Source organism: Sorex fumeus, unplaced genomic scaffold (genome assembly GCF_029834395.1).
Source record: "Sorex fumeus unplaced genomic scaffold, SorFum_2.1 ptg000006l, whole genome shotgun sequence".
NCBI lineage: Eukaryota > Metazoa > Chordata > Mammalia > Eulipotyphla > Soricidae > Sorex > Sorex fumeus.
In genome coordinates this window covers 55,219,762-55,240,470 of record NW_026606063.1, presented here as the reverse complement: position 1 = coordinate 55,240,470, position 20,709 = coordinate 55,219,762, and the positions used below count along the sequence as shown (strand labels likewise).

General features: G+C 39.2%; 1 protein-coding gene across 1 annotated transcript in view; it reads right to left on the bottom strand.

Annotated features, from left to right (window-relative positions):
• PNPT1 (polyribonucleotide nucleotidyltransferase 1) overlaps positions 1 to 20,709 on the bottom strand; it is a 46,187-nt gene that overhangs the window by 15,737 nt on the left and 9,741 nt on the right. The window contains exons 9-17 of the mRNA XM_056123249.1: positions 18,779 to 18,965; positions 17,758 to 17,809; positions 16,793 to 16,850; positions 13,339 to 13,435; positions 12,705 to 12,807; positions 3,722 to 3,792; positions 1,629 to 1,665; positions 219 to 285; positions 46 to 135 (exon numbers count right to left, since the gene is read on the bottom strand). Of these exons, the coding sequence (XP_055979224.1) occupies positions 46 to 135; positions 219 to 285; positions 1,629 to 1,665; positions 3,722 to 3,792; positions 12,705 to 12,807; positions 13,339 to 13,435; positions 16,793 to 16,850; positions 17,758 to 17,809; positions 18,779 to 18,965 (762 nt within the window). The remainder of the gene's footprint in view (positions 1 to 45; positions 136 to 218; positions 286 to 1,628; positions 1,666 to 3,721; positions 3,793 to 12,704; positions 12,808 to 13,338; positions 13,436 to 16,792; positions 16,851 to 17,757; positions 17,810 to 18,778; positions 18,966 to 20,709) is intronic.

Sequence of the window (20,709 nt, the reverse complement as noted above, 5' to 3'; positions counted from 1 at the left end):
TTGAATCATGTCCTGTCCTCCCCAAAACATATTTTAATACCATACCATTTGATTCTAGGACTTCAGATGTAACTCTTATGGTGAAAGGAAAATCTTTGGGAATAACAGGATACAGTGCTTTCTCGGCAAGAGCACCTAGATTAGAATAAGAAACAATGATCAAAAGTGTACTAATCCATTATTAAGAATACCATATAATTTTACAGATTTGTACTTACCATGCCCAAGTTCTCTTCTATTTACACCAGTTACTTTGCCAATTTCATTAGTTGCATATGGAGGAAACTATAATGAATAAAACAAAACCCAACAAAGATGTATATACTAGCAATATAGAGATACCTAAGAAATAATACCAAAATCACAGAAATTGTAAAACAAACAAAAAAACCCCAAAACCATGAAGGCGTTTTGGGTGTGACATTCCAGAAATTTTGACCTGAGTGGTGATATATAAAATCACTGTACCACCTTTTATCTTGTAAGGTTTTCAGAATCCATATTTTTTGTTTTGGGGTCACGTTTTGTGACTCAAAACCACAGGTCACTGTGGCTTAAAGGGCTTACTTCTGATTCTGAGTTCAAAGTATCAATCCTGCTGGTGCTCAGGGGACCATGTGTCGTGCTGGGGATCGAACCCAGGTTGTAAGCATGCAAGATAAATGCCTTACCTGTTGTATTCTCTGGCCCATTTCACAATAAATACTGAAAAAAAAATGGGTGGATGAGGCAAAAGTTCATTATCCTTCTCCTGCCTCCTCTCTAATAATCAGCTATAGTTGCATTTTTCATGGTTGCCTCTTTTAAAGTGTTCCATGGTTCTTCAGCTCATGAGAAAAAATGCTTTACTCAATTACAATTTCTCTTTGGCTTCTGTAGCATTTAGTTATTATCTAATAAAGAATATTTATAAAGGATATAAACTATGAGAATTCCCAAGTTTATGGTTATTCTCTAGCAAACATTTTCTAGCTTAAATGTTTTCCAATCATTTAAGTAGATTTAACAGAATTGTTATTAGGATTCTGGAGAGCCAACAAGAATCACTAAAAAGTGAACCAACATTCTATTTTATATTAGTCTTCCTGGGCATATGTTTCAAATAACTAAAACCATAGGTATTATATTTGTGTTTGGTTCATTAAATTAGTTGGTTATATACACCAGAGTGATAGTATAGAGGGTAAGGCATTACAGAGGGTAGGGTATCTGTCTTACACGTGGCTGACCCTGGTTCGATTCCCAGTACCCCATATGGTCCCCCAAGCACAGCCAGGAGTAATTCCTGAGTGCAGAACCAAGAGAAATCCCTGAGCATCTCCAGTTGTGGCCCAAAATAAAACAGCAAACAAAAAGATCAGCTATGCATAAGTTCAATCACAAGCCCAATTATGTAATTTCATATAAAGTAACTTAATATTTAATACATTGACTTTTAAAAATTATTAACTGAGTATATAAATAACAGCATTTAAATGAATTAGATGGATAAAATGACTTGTCAGATGAGATATTTCAAAAGCCCTACTAGTGTTAGGCACAGCTGTGAATAAGTGCAAGTTTTTGCTAACTAAAACTACACTGTCTACTATATTTTAACTTTCAGGAATGGGAAAAAGTTGTCTTACCTCATAGTGCAGCATGAAATTTTTATCTTTTATCCCACTACAAACAAAAAATACACATTAAAGTAAGTTACTTATAGTAATAAATGAAATTATTAAGGGGATTTAAAAAGACAACTGGGTGTTAATGAAAGATAGCCTGAAATAAAAAATGTTAAGAATTAGAAAAATGAAGGTCAAAACAGTGCTTATGAATTTAGAAGACAGATGTGAATATTCAGTTGACATATTATTCTATACTCAGGGGTCACTCCTGGCAGTTCCCGGGGAACTACATATGTAGTGCTAGGGATTGAACCTGGATCAGCTGTATGTAGGCAAGGTCTTAAGCACCTTAAAACCCTTGCACTACTTCTCTGGTTCTATACTTATCACAATTGAGGAAAAGACCAACACACACAGGATCTTAGCGCAAATAATATTCTTTTTTTTTTTTTTTTTTTGCTTTTTTTGGGTCACACCTGGCGATGCTCAGGGGCTACTGCTGGCTCATGCACTCAGGAATTACTCCTGGCGGTGCTCGGGGGACCATATGGGATGCTGGGAATCGAACCTGTGTTGGCCATGTTGGCTGCATGCAAGGCAAAAGCCCTACCCACTGTGCTATCGCTCCAGCCCCACAAATAATATTCTTTTCAGACAAAATCACAAAAGGTATACTTCCTATGCAGAGGATTTAGCGCTAGAGCTGAATATGTAGACTATAAATTGTAATCTTGGGAAAAAACATCTACTAAGACTAAAGAACAATACATTTTGGCAGTTTAGGGAGGGGTATAGGAATTAGCACCTTTCCTGCATTTTACAAAATGAGGATGCCAAAGGCCAGCAAAACTGAGTGATGTATGTGCCCTCACGTATGCAGGTTATAGACTTAAGATCCGCACATAAATCGATGCTCTGGTCAAGTTCAATGCATACAACTTTTGGCCAAAAGAGGAACTAAAATGTAGAGAAGGTAAAAGATTTAGAAAAAGGGAATATGATTACAAGGAACACTTCACAGTTAAATATACAGTTGAATGATCTATTTATCACAGGTGTAAAAACAATGGGTGATGCTATCCTGAAATTGCTGGAGATGTCCTAATTAGATAAACATATGAAAGGGAGGCTGAATTCAAAAGTCTTCTGAGACTCTTCATCTGACAAAGGGAAGAAATGCTTTCAGTTGCAAAGGAAGGAAGAACCATGGCTGTGAATCCAAGGACAATGATACAATAATGTTGGTAATATATATTCTCATCACCTAAAATTCAATCAACACATATTTATGTTATTGTACCAACATAATTAACAACAATTAACAACACAGAAAGTCCAGTATTTCTATACACAAATTCAAATTATGAGTTGGGATTAGACAAGGATCTCTATATTCTTTTCAGCAACTATATATTTGCTCCCTTGCATATTACAGAAAAACCTATACCTAGGAACTCTGTCTTAAAGTATAATTCTAGAGACAGAATATATAAAATGTACCATCAAACATTCATGACCTTTTGGGACTGGAGTGATAGTACAGCGGGTAGGGCGTTTGCCTTGCATGCGGCTGACCTGGGTTCAATTCCCAACATCCCATATAGTTCCCTGAGCACCACCAGGAGTGATTTCTGAGTACAGAGTCAGAAGTGACCCCTGAGCATCGCCAGGTGTAACCCAAAAAGCAAAAAGCAAAAAAAAAAAAAAAAACCCATGAGCTTGCCAATATTTGTTTGACTAAATGGGTTAAAACACAGGGGCTGGAGTAATAGGACAGCTGGAAGGGTGTTTGCCTTGTATGCAGCCACCTGAATTCTATTCCTGACATCTCATTCCTGGTCCTCTGAATACCACTGGGAGTAATTCCTGAGTGCAGAGCCAGGAGTAACTCCTGAGCATTGCTGGGTGTGACCTCCCAAAAAGCAATAAATAAATAAATAAATAAATAAATAACTTAAAAGACAAACTACAACAAGAAAAATCCTTTGAAATCACCATTTTGTAAATAGAAGAATGAAGTATAGAGATACAGGTTTAAAACAGTAACAAGTAACAATGTATCACAAGAACTTCAATTTTATGTGCAACATCAGTACTAGAATATAACTTACTTTATAGCTGTTATAATTCGGTCTGACTTAATACTAGATTCTAATGAATCAAATGTAACAGTACAAAGCACCTAAAAAAGAAGGAAAAATTTCTTAGTTTTAAATTTACAAACTCACAGCTGCTTCTCCAGAAGGGAGCATAAGATGAGGTCCCCATAACCATGCCACCAGACTCCATGCCAGGCTGTTTTCATTTGGGGCACCCCAGAGGGGGGGTGGGTGAGCCCCCCCTCCCCCCCAGGGATCCAGCCCTGGAAGCCGACCTCCACTACCCAACTGCCGCCATGCTCCAGGCTGCTTTCCACAGACTCAGGCTTAGCCTCACATATGAACAAAGTCCCACGGAACCCAGGTAATGTGAACTTTGTGACCTTGGACTCTGGGCTCAACAGACCGGGAGCAGAGATTCTCTGCCCGCTTACCCAGTCTCCAGCAACCCAGGGGTCACACCCATAAGCTACCTCCTGCTGGCAGCCACTTGACACATCATAAGACACTCCCTACCCATTTTCCATACTCACCACACCATATTTGATGGGGTTCAGACAGTAGGTAAGAAATCATACAGGGAAATTATATATATATATCATTGTATCACCGTCATCCCGTTGTTCATCGATTTCCTGGAGCAGGCACCAGTAACGTATCCATTCATCCTAGCCCTTAGATTTTAGCAAGTGCCACATTGGAGGCTCTATCAGGGTCAGGGGAATGAGACCCATCATTGTTACTGGGTTTTGGCATACTGAATACAGCACTGGGAGCTTGTCAGACTCTGCCATGCGGGCAGGAGGGCAGGATACTCTCGGTAGCCTACCGGGTTCTCCGAGAGTGAGAACTAGACTATAAAACCAAGCTCCCGGAAGTGGGACTTTACTGGTGCCTGCTCGAGTAAACTGATGAGCAACGGGATGACAGTGAGACAGTGAGACAGTTAATTTACAATAACAAACAAAATCTAAAAATGTCTGAAGAACCCTAGTAGCTCTTAAAGAAATGGGATATATTCATCTTATACAAAGGTTGACATGATAATACTGATTACAGCAGACACTTAGTTATCCACAAATATTAAGAGTTATGTATAAACCACAGTTAACTAGGATAGATAGTATAGAGGGTAGGGTGCGTGCCTTCTGTGAGGCCAATCTGGGATCAATCCCTGGAATTCCATATGGTTCTCTAACACCACTGTGTAACTCCTGAGCATCTCTGGGTGCGGCCCCCAAACAAAATAAAAACCACAGTTAACTAAAGGTCTAACATTACAAGAATCAAAGATATATATATATATATATATATATATATATATAAAACTTTGGGAAAAACAGGAAAAAGGGCTACTTACAAAAATGTACCATTAAAAACACCCTACCCACTGTACTATCCTTTTGGCCCCTAGGATTTTTCTTTTGAAGCTACTTTCTGGTCTTCACACAAAGATTTGAGAACTATTGTAACTGTACTAAAAACTTCTTCCCCTTTGTTTTTAATTTTGGTGTCATACTCAGCTGTGCTTAAGGCTTACTCATGGTCCTCTGTTCATGGATCACTCCTAGTTGTACTCAGGATACAATGTGTGGACCGGGGATGGGTAGGGATAGGCTGCTTGCAAGGCTAGTCTTACCCCTATACTATCTCTCTGGCTCCATAAAAACATGTTTGAAGAAATTATGACTAAAATGCTTTAAGTTGACTTCCATCTCTCCCTTCGGGACCTCAGGCATCCCGGCAGACGCCTGGAGAAACGCAGCCGTGAGCGGCTGCCACCCCCTCTCCGGTAGTCACGCGGCACTCCTCTCTTCTCAAACCCAGGTCAGCCCTGCCCCTGGTGTGTGGCCCCGGGACTTCCATCTCTCCCTTCGGGACCTCAGGCATCCCGGCAGACGCCTGGAGAAACGCAGCCGTGAGCGGCTGCCGTCCCCTCTTCACTACTCATGTGGCGCTCATCTCATCTCAAACCCAGTTTTCCGTAGAGGTGTGGCCTCTTCAGAAGTGGGCGTGGCTTCAGAGTGGGCGTGGCCTATTTTCCGGCCAGCAGCCGCAGGTTGTTTACTAATTCAAACGAACCTAGTTCCCAAGGAATTTAGTCCCCAACTTACTCAGCAATATGAAGAAACAAAGAAAATCCCCACCTCAAGTGGAGGAGAACAAAAACAATCCAGAATATTCTGTCGATACAGCTCACCTAAGGGATCTCTCTGACACAGAATTCAGATATGAAGTCATCAAGATGTTCAATCAACTCAATGAAACGGTCAGACAGACAGCCAGTAACACCACAGAAAAAATCGACAAATTACGCGAAGAAATGAGAGCAGAAATGTCACGATTAAAAGATTCCATAGATGAAATGAGAAACTCAGTTTCTTCTCTTAAAAATAGAATGACCGCAGCTGAAGAGAGAATCAGTGAGCTGGAAGATCAGCTGCAACAAACCAACACGCAACAACAAACAGTGGCAAGGGACCTCAAAATGGCTCTACAGAGAATCAGAGTCCTAGCAGATGATTCCAAGAGGAACAATATTAGAATCATGGGACTACCTGAACCTCAGGGAAACAAACCCCAACGAAAAAAACACCGTCAAACAAATCATTGCTGAAAAATTCCCAGAGCTCTGCAATGCAGCCATTCAGGTTCAAGAAGCCCGAAGGGTGCCAGCTAAAAGAGACCCCAACAAAAACACTCCAAGGCATATCATAGTTAGAATGATTGATGCTGCCGATAGAGACACAATACTGCAAGCAGCAAGGGCAAAGAAGGAAATCACATACAAAGGAGCACCCCTTAGATTCACAGCAGACCTATCAGAGGAAACCCTGCAAGCCCGAAGGCAGTGGCAAGATATAGTCAAAAAACTCACTGAAATGAATGCTTCCCCAAGGATACTCTATCCAGCTAAACTCTCCCTCAAAATCGAAGGAACAGTACACTATTTTATAGATAAACAGCAGCTCAGGAACTTCATAGACTCAAAACCAAACCTAAAGCAAGGCCTAAAGGGGCTACTATAAGAAAAGACAAACCCTACAACCACAACACACCCTACAGAAAATGACACAAAACCCCATAACCATACTCTCTCTCAATGTCAATGGTCTAAATTCACCATTGAAGAGACACAGAGTGGCAAAATGGATACAGAGACAGAACCCAACATTCTGCTGCCTACAAGAAACTCATCTCAACAGCCAGAACAAACACAGACTCAAAGTCAAAGGATGGAAAACAATCCTGCAAGCAAACAGCCCCTTCAAAAAAGCTGGGGTGGCCATACTAGTATCCGACAACATTAATTTCACATTGAAAAAGATTAGAAGGGACAGTGAAGGCTATTTTCTCTTCATCAAGGGATACATACAGCAGGAAGAAATCACACTCTTAAATTTATACGCACCTAATGAAGGAACAGCTAAATATCTAAAACAACTGCTAACAGATTTTAAGGAGGACATCGCTACCAACACAATAGTACTTGGAGACTTCAACATCGCCTTATCAACTCTGGATAGATCAACAAGAACAAAACCCAGCAAGGAATTATTGGCTTTGAAAGAAGAAATAGAAGAGAAAGGGCTTATGGACCTATACAGGGCTTTACACCCCAAAAAGAAAGAATACACATTCTTCTCCAGTGCGCACGGAACATTTTCCAAAATAGACCATGTCTTAGGACACAAAACATACCTCAACAGAATCATTAAGATAGAAATAGTATCAGCCATCTTTTCAGACCATGACGCACTGAGGATAGAAGTGAATCACACACTGACACGGAGAACAAAATCAAACACCTGGAAATTAAACAACTCGATGCTGAACAATGAGTGGGTCAAGAACGAAGTCAAGGACGAAATCAAAAGATACCTGGAAACAAATGAGAATGAAGACACAAACTACCAGAACTTATGGGATGCAGCGAAAGCTGTATTAAGGGGAAAATTTATAGCTCTGCAAGCATATCTTAGGACTGTAGAAACGATGCACATAAACAACTTGACCTCACAGCTCAAGACCTTAGAAAAGGATCAACAGAAAGAGCCTAAATCAGGCAGAAGGAAAGAGATCGTAAAACTTAGAGCAGAAATCAACGACATGGAAAACAAAGAAACAATACAAAAGATCAATAAAACCAAGAGCTGGTTCTTCGAGAAAATAAATAAGATAGATAAACCACTAGCAACACTAGCAAAGAAACAGAGAGAGAGAGCCTTAATAAATCGAATCAGAAATAAGAATGGGGATATCACAACAGAAACTAAAGAAATTCAAGAGATCATCAGAGACTACTTTGAAAGTCTGTATGCCACGAAACAAGAGAACCTAGAAGAAATGGATAAATTCCTGGATTCCTATCATCTCCCAAAGCTGAAGCAAGAAGATATAGAGTACCTGAATAGACCTATTCACATCAAGGAAATTGAAACTGTAATCAAAAGTCTTCCGAAAAACAAAAGCCCAGGTCCAGATGGATTTACTAGCAAATTTTTCCAAACATTTAAAGAGGACCTATTGCCAGTTCTTCTCAAGCTTTTCCAGGAAATTGAAAAAACGGAAACTCTCCCAAACAGTTTCTATGAAGCCCATATCTCTCTAATACCAAAAGGAAACAAAGACACCACAAGAAAAGAAAATTACAGGCCAATATCCCTGATGAACACGGATGCGAAGATTCTCAACAAAATACTAGCCAATAGAATCCAACAACTCATCAAAAAGATCATACATCATGACCAAGTAGGATTCATCCCAGGGATGCAAGGATGGTTCAACATTCGGAAATCAATCAACATAATCCATCATATCAACAAAAGAAAAGATAAAAATCATATGATCATATCAATAGATGCAGAAAAAGCATTTGACAAGATCCAGCACCCATTCATGATGAAAACCCTTGCCAAAATGGGGATAGAGGGGACTTTCCTCAATATAGTTAAAGCCATCTACCACAAACCTACAGCAAACATCATCCTCAATGGGGAAAAACTGAGAGCCTTCCCCCTAAGTTCAGGGACGAGACAAGGATGCCCACTCTCTCCACTGCTGTTCAATATAGTACTGGAAGTACTTGCAATAGCGATTAGGCAAGAAAAAGATATTAAGGGCATCCAGATAGGGAAAGAAGAAATTAAGCTCTCACTATTCGCAGATGACATGATACTATACTTAGAGAACCCTAAAAACTCTACCAAGAAACTCCTAGAAACAATAGGCTTGTATAGTAAAGTGGCAGGCTATAAAATCAATACCCAAAAAACCATGGCTGTCCTATATGCAAATAATGAAAGAGAAGAAAGTGACATGAAGAAAACAATTCCATTCACAATTGTGCCCCAGAAAATCAAGTACCTAGGAATCGCCTTAACTAAGGAAGTAAAGGATCTGTACAAAGAAAACTACAAAACGCTACTTCGGGAAATAAAAGAGGACACGAGGAAATGGAAAAATATCCCCTGTTCATGGATGGGGAGAATCAACATTGTCAAAATGGCAATACTTCCCAAGGCACTGTACAAATTCAATGCAATCCCTATAAGGATACCCACGACATTCTTCAAAGAAATGGAGCAAACACTCCTGAAATTTATATGGAACAATAAGCCCCCACGAATAGCTAAAGCAATTCTTGGGAAAAAGAAAATGGGAGGAATCAACCTACCTAACTTCAAGCTCTACTACAAAGCAGTAATAATCAAAACAGCATGGTACTGGAACAAAAGCAGAGCTGCAGACCAATGGAATAGAGTTGAATATACTGACATCTCCTCCCAAACATATAATCATCTAATCTTCGATAAGGGGGCAAGAAAAGTGAAATGGAGCAGGGAAAGCCTCTTTAATAAATTGTGCTGGCAAAACTGGACGGCTACATGCAAAAAAGTGGGCTCAGATCTCTGCCTAACGCCATGCACAAAAGTAAGATCGAAATGGATTTATGACCTCAACATCAGACCGGAATCCATAATGTTTATTGAAGACAAAGTTGGCAAAACTCTCCACGATATTGAAGTTAGTGGTATCTTCAAAGACGTCACGCCACTGGCCGAGCAAGTGGAAACAGAGATAGACAAATGGGACTATCTTAAACTAAGAAGCTTCTGCACCTCAAAAGAAACAGTGACCAAAATACAAAGACAGCCTACAGAATGGGAAAGAATATTCACCAAATACACATCCGACAAGGGGTTGATCTCAAGGATATACAAGGTACTGGTTAAACTACACAAGAAGAAATCACCCAACCCCATCAAAAAATGGGGCGAGGAAATGAACAGAAACTTTCGCAAAGAAGAAATCCGAATGGCAAAAAGGCACATGAGAAAATGCTCTACATCACTAATCATCAGAGAGATGCAGATCAAAACAACAATGAGATATCATTTCACACCACAGAGACTGGCCCACATCCACAAGAACAAAAGCAACAGGTGCTGGCGCGGATGTGGCGAGAAAGGGACCCTCCTTCACTGCTGGTGGGAATGCAGGCTGGTCCAACCCTTTTGGAAAACAGTATGGACGATTCTCAAAAAATTAGAATTCGATCTCCCATTTGACCCAGCTATAGCACTCCTGGGAATATATCCCAGAGAGGCAAAAAGGTATAGTCGAAGTGACATCTGCAATTGTTTGTTCATTGCAGCACTCTTTACAATAGCCAAAATCTGGAAAAAACCTGAGTGCCCGAGAACAGATGACTGGTTAAAGAAGCTTTGGTACATTTACACAATGGAGTACTATGTAGCTATTAGAAAAGATGAAGTTATGAAATTTACATACAAGTGGTACTACATGGAAAGTATCATGTTAAGCGAAATGAGTCAGAAAGAGCGGGATAGACACAGAAAGATTGCATTCATCTGGGGAACATAAAGCAACAAAACGGGAGACTAACACCCAGGAAGGGCTCAGATTAGTACCAGGAATTTTGCTCCATGACTTGAAGGCCAGCCACATGTGCTAGGTGAGAAGGAAGCTCAGATAGAGAAGAGAGCACCAAATAAAGGGTGTTGTGAAGACCCTCCCAGGGTGGGAGAGACATGCTAAAAGTGGTCTATAGACCAAACATGACTGCCACTCAATGCCTCTCTGGCAAAACACAGTACAGAAAAGAAGAGAGAGAGAACAGGGAGGAATGCCCTGCCACAGCGGCAGGGTGGGACGGGGCGGGGGGGGGGGGGGAGGATGGGGGGTCGGAGGGATGCTAGGACCCGTGGTGGGGGAGGATGGGCACTGGTGGAGGGATGGGTACTTGATCATTGTATAACTGAAACCCAAGCACAAAAATTTGTGAGTCTATAAGTGTACTTCATGGTGTTTCACTAATAAAAAAAAATGATAAAAAAAAAATGCTTTAAGTTTTGTGAAATACAAGTTTATACATAAAAGTTAAATTAATTCTTGCCAGAAAAAAAAACATACTTTTCACAACTGTACTGCTAAAAACCAAGAAAAAATCTTTAAAGTGTGCTAGGGATATATCTTTAAATTGTTTAGCAATAAAGCATTTGTGTGTGTGTGTGTGTGTGTGTGTGTGTGTGTGTGTGTGTGGTTCTAGATGTGATCCCCAGTACCATAAAACCAACTAACCAACAATAACAAAAGCACATGATTTAAAAATAAAAATAGGGGCCGGAGTGATAGTACAGTAGGTAGGGTGTTTGCCTTATTCGTGGCCAACCCAGGTTTGATCCCTGGCATCCCATGTGGTTCCCCGAGCACCCCAGGAGTAACTCCTGAGTGTAGAGCCAGGAGTAACTGAGCATTGCTGGGTATGACTCAAAAAGCCAACAACAAAAATAGGACAATGGACACAAGGATTCGAATGAGTTTGGCTTTTCATCAGAAAAAACATAAGCCCATAATTCTGTGGCCAACAAGAAGATTGTACACAAAAGCAAAGAACTTTTCAGATAAACAAAATATAAAAATTCTTAGAATACTTAAATAATAATACTAAAGGAACACCCTCCTCTCTCCCCCACTTCCCCCTGGACTGAAGAGCTATAAAAAACAGGATTTTGAAAAGAAATAAAAAATTCAAAGTGATAAACTTGATCCCTGATCACCAGCAGGAGTAATCCCTCAGAGCGGAACCAGGAGTAAGCCTTGCTATGTGTGCCCCCAAAACAAACAAGAAAAAGATAAAGTTGGGGGGTCAATTTAAAAAGACAGTATTTTCCCTCTTATTTTTATTATTAAAAAAAAAATTAGAGGGCCCGCCTGCATACCTCCATTCTTTTGAGCCATCTGCCCACCTCCACTTAACTTTTAAAAATCACCTAAGTACTTTTTTAGGGACAGAGAGCTAGTACAGGGGTTAAGGCACTTGCCAAGCACATAGTTTTATACTAATGGGTTGAATCCCCAGTGCTGCATATGGTCCTCTGACCTCTAAGTAGATCCAGAGTAGAGGACCTGAGCAGAGTCAGATGTGGCCCTATACATCTAATCACACCAAAAGAGGAAAAAAAAGTATAAAAATGTATATTTTAAACATTAATTAACATATCTGAATATATAACACATTTCACATGATATATAGCAGACACCATATATGTATGTGTATATGTATGTGAGAGTGTATATATATATGTATACACATATACATATATATATATAAATAATTGTCACTGTCCTCCTGTTGTTTATCAATTTGCTCAAGCAGGCCCAGTAACATCTCCATTGTGACAATTGTTACTGTGTTTGGTATATCGGGTACGTCACGGGGAGCTTGCCAGGCTTTGCCGCGTGGGTGAGATACTCTCAGTAGCTTGTCGGGCTCTCCGAGAGGGGCGGAGGAATCGAACTTGGGTCAGCCATGTTGGCCGCTTGCAACGCAAACGCTCTACCCGCTGTGCTATCGCTCCAGCCCATATATATGTGTGTGTACACATATATACGTATGGTCTAACTCTGAATTAGAGCTAGATTAGAGGTTTTAGAATTAGAGTTATAACTTTTAACAGCTATTTATTACCTGTGTTTGTCCCCTTTGAAATAGGGCAGATCCATGAAGAATTTTAAACATATCTACTTCGCAATTTATATTTCTAAGTGAAGTCAAATCTCGACCATCACACCTATAGTAATAAAGGAAATCAGTATTCAAACAGCATAAATTTTCTAACCCCAGTGGCATAACATAAAAAAATCACAATGAATCAGAATCTCGAGGGTTTTGACTCATATACCTGTACTGTCAAAAAATACTTTTTTGCAATTAAAAAAAATACTTTTTTAAAGCATTTCAGGCTTTTCTCTGATTATGCAGTTGGGGCTGCTTACTATATACACATTCTCATAGACAGACACATCAAATAATCTACACATCCATTTATAAAGTATACAATTTTAAGGGTTAGAAATACAGTACAGGGGTTAAGGCACTTGCCTTGCATATGACCAACCCCTCTTTGAGACCCAGCACTATATATGGTCCCACATATCATACCATCAGAAATGATCCCTTAGCAGTCAGGAGTAAGCCCTGAGCACTGCTGTACATTGCCCAAACCACCCCCTTCCAAAAATTTAAAAAAAAATTTAAAAATTCATTTGGAAAAAAACACACAACTTGTCTTGAACAAGTTGCCACAAAAATGTTTATTTACCTTTTATATTCATTCAAAATGATATTTCTGAAAACTTCCTTTGCAACGGTATTAAAGGATTCTATTAGTTCATATGGATCAGCTTCTGGAAATTTTTCTATAGAAGACAAAACCAAAACAGATTTTCAGTTTGGTAATTGGATTTCCACTTAAGTTCAATAGTACCAAGGCAGTTAACTAATAAGAGGTAAGCCAAGAAAAATCACTCTGAATATTTAATCCTTAGGAAAACAAAGTACATTAAATGTTTTCAAGAAGGAGAGACATATCAAGTATTAGATACCTCAAACATGCTGCAATGGAAACTTAGTTTACTTGCTACTGGAACAATAGTACTTTTAAAATCACCTCTCATCACAATATATTACCTGACTGTTGGATATTAACCCTAAGTGCTTTAGGCTTCATCAGTTAATTGCCTCTTTTCCTCCTTCCAGAGAAGCTTACAGTGCTCTTTCGACATCCCTAATCCCGAGTTTATCTTTAACCTTTTCTTGTTTTACTCTCATTGTCACAGTTCCCCCAAGGGAACTTCATTACTTACAAGCCACAGCAGAGCCTGGCAAGCTACCCATGGTGTATTCGATATGCCAAAACCAGTAACAATAAAGGGTCTCATTCCCTTGACCCTGAAAGAGCCTCCAATACGGCAGTGTTGGGAAAGACAAGTAAGAGGAGGCTGCTAAAATCTCAGGGCTGGGAAAATGGAGATGTTACTGGCGCCCACTCGAGTAAATTGATGAACAACAGCATGACTGTGAGACAGTGATAGAGTGATATTTATAAGCCAAAACTTTCTGGTAACTCTGGATTTTGCATTTGTAGTGAATTACCTGCTTTTCTATTTCCCCTACAGGCTTTTTATATTTTACTATAGAGCAGTGTTCTCCTCTTAAACACAGAAAGACCATTAATGCTGTGCTCCTAATATTTGGGAGTTGATTAACTCTGAAATGTCTACCCCTGGGCATCTGTCATAATCACTTGACTCAGGCTTTGGTTGCTGTAGTTCCTAAAATCCCAAATGGGAGGTCCTGCCATGGAATTGGGATGGATCTGTGTGGAGTGGCAAAGCTACTCCAGCATCGAAATGGGACAGTTTAGAAAGCATAAATACATGGTCTGTTATGACTTAAGAGACAGGATTCCCATGGGGAAGGTCAAGCTGCACTGGCCTGAGAACTTAGTCTGGGATTTACAATAAAAGTCTTGCTTGCTCTCAGAGAACTAAGAGCCCATGGGATCTTTATCTTTAACTGTGTTTACCCAAACAACTGCCAAGTATTGGTAAGAAGTAGACTTAATTGTTTAACTTAATTGTTTGATATAATGACTAGAGGGAAAGAGAAAAGCAATATAGATGACCCCGAGAGACAGAGCATCTCCTTGAGTTTATCTCCCCTAGAGAATTTTACCTCTGCAAATTACACAGAATGCAATCCTATACCTCTGACCCCTTGAGATGTTCTATAAGCATGTTAACAGCTCTGCATTAAACGGGCCATTTTCAACACTAGTGTGCGGTCCCCTTTCCCTTTATCTCTATTGGGGAGGCCTGGGGAGGACAAGAAGAGGCTCTTAACCACCAAATACACAGAAACCCCCCACAGTTTGTTAACCCACACCTGACAAATACAGCCAAACAGAAAGAATCTAATGTATGCTTTTTCCCCCACGTACCCTTTTTGCGGGAGCTTCCCAAGTGATGCTCAGGGGACTTTGGGGCAATTCTCTATAATACTTAACCAACTGGCAATTCAATGTTAGGTCCTAAGGATGCAGAGCCATCCTGGGGGTGCCTAGGGGCTTCCAGGGCCACCCAGCAGTGCTGAGGGAAGGGGAAAAGAAATGTGGGGCTTGGATTTGAAACCAAACCTGGTGAACACAAAATATGTATACCTGACCACTGAGCTCTCTCCCTGACTTCTAACACTTTCTAAGAATTGTCTCCTTCACTATTTTGTTTGGGAAACACTGATCTTAGTCCGCAAAATTACGAATCTCCACCAACGCTTATTTTAACAATTATCATATAATTTATGAGTCAGGTATCTATTTGTAATGCTAGTGCCTTTAATCTATGTAATAACCTATGAAATAAATTCTATTTTTTACCTCTATAAGTGAGGTAAACTGCCTGAGATCAAACAACTAGTAACTGACATAGCTGTAATCTGAATACAAATGTTTGCATAAAGAGACTTATAATTAATTAATTTTTACTTATTTTTACTGACACACTTCAGCACAATTCCTGGTTCCTGGTATTCAGATATGATTTGTCAGGCAAAATTTTATTTAAAATATTACTTGATGAACCTAAATAATGAAAAGAGTTTATTACCCTAATAAAAAGTTACTTTTCTCTAAGTGAGATGAAATCATTATATAAACTCTGAATAAACAGGATGAAATATACCAATAAAAGTGAGAATCTTGGGCTGGAGTGGTACAGCAGGCAGGCTGCTCTTGCCCTGCAGACCATACCCACATGATCTCCAAGCACCAGCAGAAATGATCCCTGAGCTATGCCACAAGTAAGCCCCAAGGAACCCTGGGTGTGGCTCCCCAAACAAAGGAAAGACAAATCTTGTAGTGTTTGTTGCAGACCTTTTTTTATTATTAGGTTGGGGGAGGGACAAGGTTCACGGGGCTCTGTGCAAAGGAATCACATCTGGCATTGCTTATACAAGGCAAGCATCTTAACCTCTGTACAGACTTTAACACCAATGCTAACAGCAGAGTTATTAATTTTAAAACTTTATACTAAGTTGAGAGATATTAAGAACTCTGTCAAATTTGGTATATATTCAGTCTTGAGTGATTTATATATTATAAATTCTTTGCTTAATAATTTTTAGATAGGTATATTCTCTAACATCTAAGTTTTAGAATTCACATCAGCATTTAGTTAATAGTTACTGAAAATTTCCTACATGCTAAGTAACAGATGTAAATAATTTACTCACTTAATCCCCTTAAATCACATGTAGTAGTCCAATATCAGATTTAGAATTTAAAAAAAAAATCAGGTTTTCAAGTGACAGAATACAAGATACCCCATTTTACAGGGTAAGCGTCTGTAAAGTAAAGATTGCACAGTCAACATTATTTGACTACATTCTTTGTTGGATACAATGATACATTTATTTATTTTTGGTTTGGGGGCCACACCGAGAATGCTAAGTTTTCCTGTTAGTGCTTAGAGGACCATATGTGGTACTGGGAATTGAACCCGATTTAGCAAAGCATACTACCCTGGTTGGCTGTGTACTACTGTGGTCCCATACCACATTTATTAATATTCCTGAAATGTACCATTTTTGCATGATAACTGCAAAATTTTAAGAATCAGTGGAAAAAAACTGATTTTTTTACAGTTTCACAACTGACAACTTTAAAAAGTCCATTACTTTATTTAAATAATTTTGGAATTAGGGAAAAGAAAACTTACCTTTCAGTTGTTCCTCTGTATCTAACCTTATCTTGTTGACAGCTTCATCTCTGGAAATCTAAGGGTTGAGGTTAAGTTATTATACATACATTGCAACATGGAAATAGAACTATTTTAAAATTATTTACAAGCAACACATTGTAAGAGTATTCAGATTTCTTTAAAGTTAGTATTTCTTTTAAAAAAAAGATAAGAATTGGGCAGGAGTAGTGGTACAGGAGTTACTGTACAGCTGGTAGGGTGCTTGCCTTGCATGCAGAGGCCTGGGTTTGGTCTTGGCATCCCAAATAGTTCCCTCTAGCACTGCCAGGAGTAATTTTTCTGTATAGAGCAAGTAGTAAGCTTTGAGCATTGCCAGGTTTGGTCCCCAATAATAAAACAGAAAAAACAAAAAAAGATTAGAACTGGTTATTAGTACACAAGAAACATTACTCATTTAACATATTTGCACACACTCATAAAACCTGTGTATTAACAAAGAATAGAGAAGCAAACAACAAAGTTTTTCCTTAGTTTTCTATTTAAAGACTTTTTTGTTTGTTTTATTTTGGGGCCACACCTAGTGGTAATGTAGGCTTTCACCTGGCTCTAGGTCAGGGATCATTCCTGGCAGGCTCTGCTAATCACATGGAGTGCTGGGGATTAAACCCTGCAAGGCAAATACCTTACCCATTGTATCCAGCCACATAAAGAATTTTTTTTTTGGGCCACACCCCGCAATGCTCAAGAGTTCCTCCTGGCTCTGCACTCAGGAATTATTCCTGGTGGTGCTCTGGGGACCATATGGGATGCTGGGAATCGGACTCAGATCAGCTGCGTGCAAGGCAAACGCTCTACCCACTGTGCTATGACTCCAGCCCCACATAAAGAATTTTTATATAGCATTAAGATCATAACAAAATTAGGAATTGTGACAATATAATCTCCAGAATTATCATATTCATAAAAAATCCAAATATACATACTTTATCATGTTCATAATCTGTAAAAACTGCATAAAGTCTTTCCATGGCAAGTCTGTTTTAATCAAAAAATAAATGTCAATAAAACAATATCTGGAAACCACAGCAGTTTCCACTATAACAATTTAACTGAAATACTAAAGTATCAGCAATAAACATTTCATAAAAATTAAAGATATGTATTCATAACTCAATACTGCTAATAAGTTTGCTATTTATAGTGACAGAACAAAGATCTCTCTCTTTTCATCCATTTCTTGGGCATCAATCACACATAATGATACATAACCCCTTCTCATTATAATTGTCCAACTTATTTCATCTTAGATTTTCCACATATACACCCACATACTTCTTTTAATTTCTTACTAAAAGAAATTTTTTGTTCTATGCATTTTGTATACTAGAAGAAACTTGTTGGCAAGTTTCTATACATCATTCTTAATCTGATAATTCTGAACACTAAAGACAAACATTAAAATGGAAACTCATGATTTTCCATATTGATTCATTTACTTATTTTTAGGTTTTTACACAAAATCTGGGGTTTGCAGGACCATGCAGTGCCAGGGATCAAAACTAAGGCTCCTGCTATGAAAATTAAGGTCCTTTGGGACTGCCCGCAACTCACTTCATAATTACTGAGTGAACTAAGCATGTTCAATCACTACTTGAAGTACTGACATAAAGGGTCTATACCAGATTACTTTCTAAGAACCTCAGTAAGTTTCATAGATATTTAAATACCTTAAGCTTTTTTTCTCTGATAGAGTAATATGTGGATAACATGAATGTGGACCAGTATGTCTTCTCTCTAATTTTAGATTCAAACTTGGGCCCTTGAAAAATAAAGTCAGCTTGTTCCTTTTAAGGTATTAAGCTGCTATTTATGGTAATGATTCCTCAATAGAAGAATAGTTTTTACGAAGCAATGCATGCATAGTGGCACTTATCAAAGTGTTTTCCTGAGAGAAAATTAAGTCTGGTGACAATTTCAAATTTTCTTTTGTACCTAAGTTCTTACTTATGAGCCTGTTTCACAATCTCTGGTGATGGAGTAAATAACTTCTGCGGTGTCCTCTTGGTAACTCCCATTTCCTTTACCAACTGCTGGATCCCCTGAATTATTTGTTGGGTGTATTTCACTCCTACTTTGATAGCATGGCAAAGGTCCTGCTGTAAAATGTTCTCTGCAGAGGCTTCCAACATGACTATTCAAGAAAAAAAGACAAAAAAATACTGCAACTGATACTTTTAGCGATATAGCATTTTAAATACCATACATGAGCACTAACGATCAATTTTATTATCTTTTCCTTCCCTCAGAATCAACACACTGGGGTCCATTCTCTAAATATTCCAAGAGGGCAAATAGCAGTAATGAGTGGAACCATAATATAGTGACTTCTCATAAGCATAATTCAGTGACTTCTCATAACCATAGTTCAGTGAGTTCTCATAAGAAAATGAAATAAAATAAATGTATAATTTTTTTTTAAACAGCAGCTTTACTGAGATATAACTCAGATACTTCAAATATTTGTTTTTTGGTTTTCAGGCCATACTCGGGAATGCACAGAGGCTACTCAGGAGGCCATGTAGTGCCAATGATGGAATCTGAATCAGTGGCATAAAAAGACAAAACTCCATTCTTTAAATGTACAGTTGCATTTTTTGTTTGTGGGTCACATTTAGCAGTGCTCGGGCTACTCCCAACTCAGTGCTTGCAGGGGTGGGGGTCGGACATCAACTCTTGTGCTTAGTAGACTCACTTTTTTTTTCTATTTGGGTCACACCCAGCGATGCTCAGTTACTTCTGGCTCATGCACTCAGGAATTACTCCTGGCAGTGCTCAGGGACCATATGAATGCTGGGAGTTGAACCCGAGTCGGCCACGTGCAAGGCAAATGCCCTACCTGCTGTACTATTGCTCCAGACCCATGGTGCTTAGAATCAAACCCAGTCATCTTCCAAGTAAAGCACATGCTTTAGTAACTAGCAGTAGACCTATCTCTCTGGCCCCCGACTGCATTTCAATGTGTATTAAAAGTGAAATTTAAAAATATTTAACACACTCTAGCGAGATTGTATAGTGGTTGTCTGCCTTGCACGACTGACCCAGGTTCGAGCCCAGATCCCCCGCACCACATGATTCCCTGAACACCACAAGGAATGATCCTTGCGCACAAAGCCAGGAGTAAATCTTGAGCAGCACTAGCTGTAGTCCCCAAACCACAGACAATCAGACACAAAAGCAACACAGTATTTCCTACAAACGTTCCCATTTAATAATTAGATGTGCTTTCTCACTTAAGTGTGGGAAATTCACTGTCACATTATCTAATCATTCCACTAGGAGAAAAGTTTTGACAATGAAGTTGTTTCAAAATAAGTCAATTAGAGAAACCTACCTGCCACCATAAGTAGACTTTATACAAAGTAATGCGCTGTTCAGGTTGGACTCTTTTTTTTTAATTTGAATTTTGGTAGGGGTAGGACTTTGGGCTTATTTACAGTTTTGCAGCTATTCCTGGCTCTGTGTGTGTGTGTGTGTGTGTGTGTGTGTGTGTGTGTGTGTGTGTGTGTGTGTGTTAGGGGATGGGGTGAGGGATATCTCCTGGTGGTGCTCAGGGGATTGAAGATAGAACTTGGGCTTCCTGCATGTAGAACATATGCTCAATCTCCAAGTTATCTCTCTAGTCCTAGACTTTGGTTTCTAAAAGGCTTAATATACTGCTGCCTTCTGATGTTTTACTGTTTGCATATTTCATCTTGTACAAAGTGAATGATCATGCGAATACCTTTACTTGTTTTAATGTTGTTTTGGGCCTCTCTTGGGGATCACTCCTGGCAGGCTCTGGGGACCATACGGGGTCCAGAGATTGAACCCAGATTAAACAAGTGCAAGGCAAGTGCCTTAGCCGTACACTAGCTCTCCAACCCATGAATACCTTA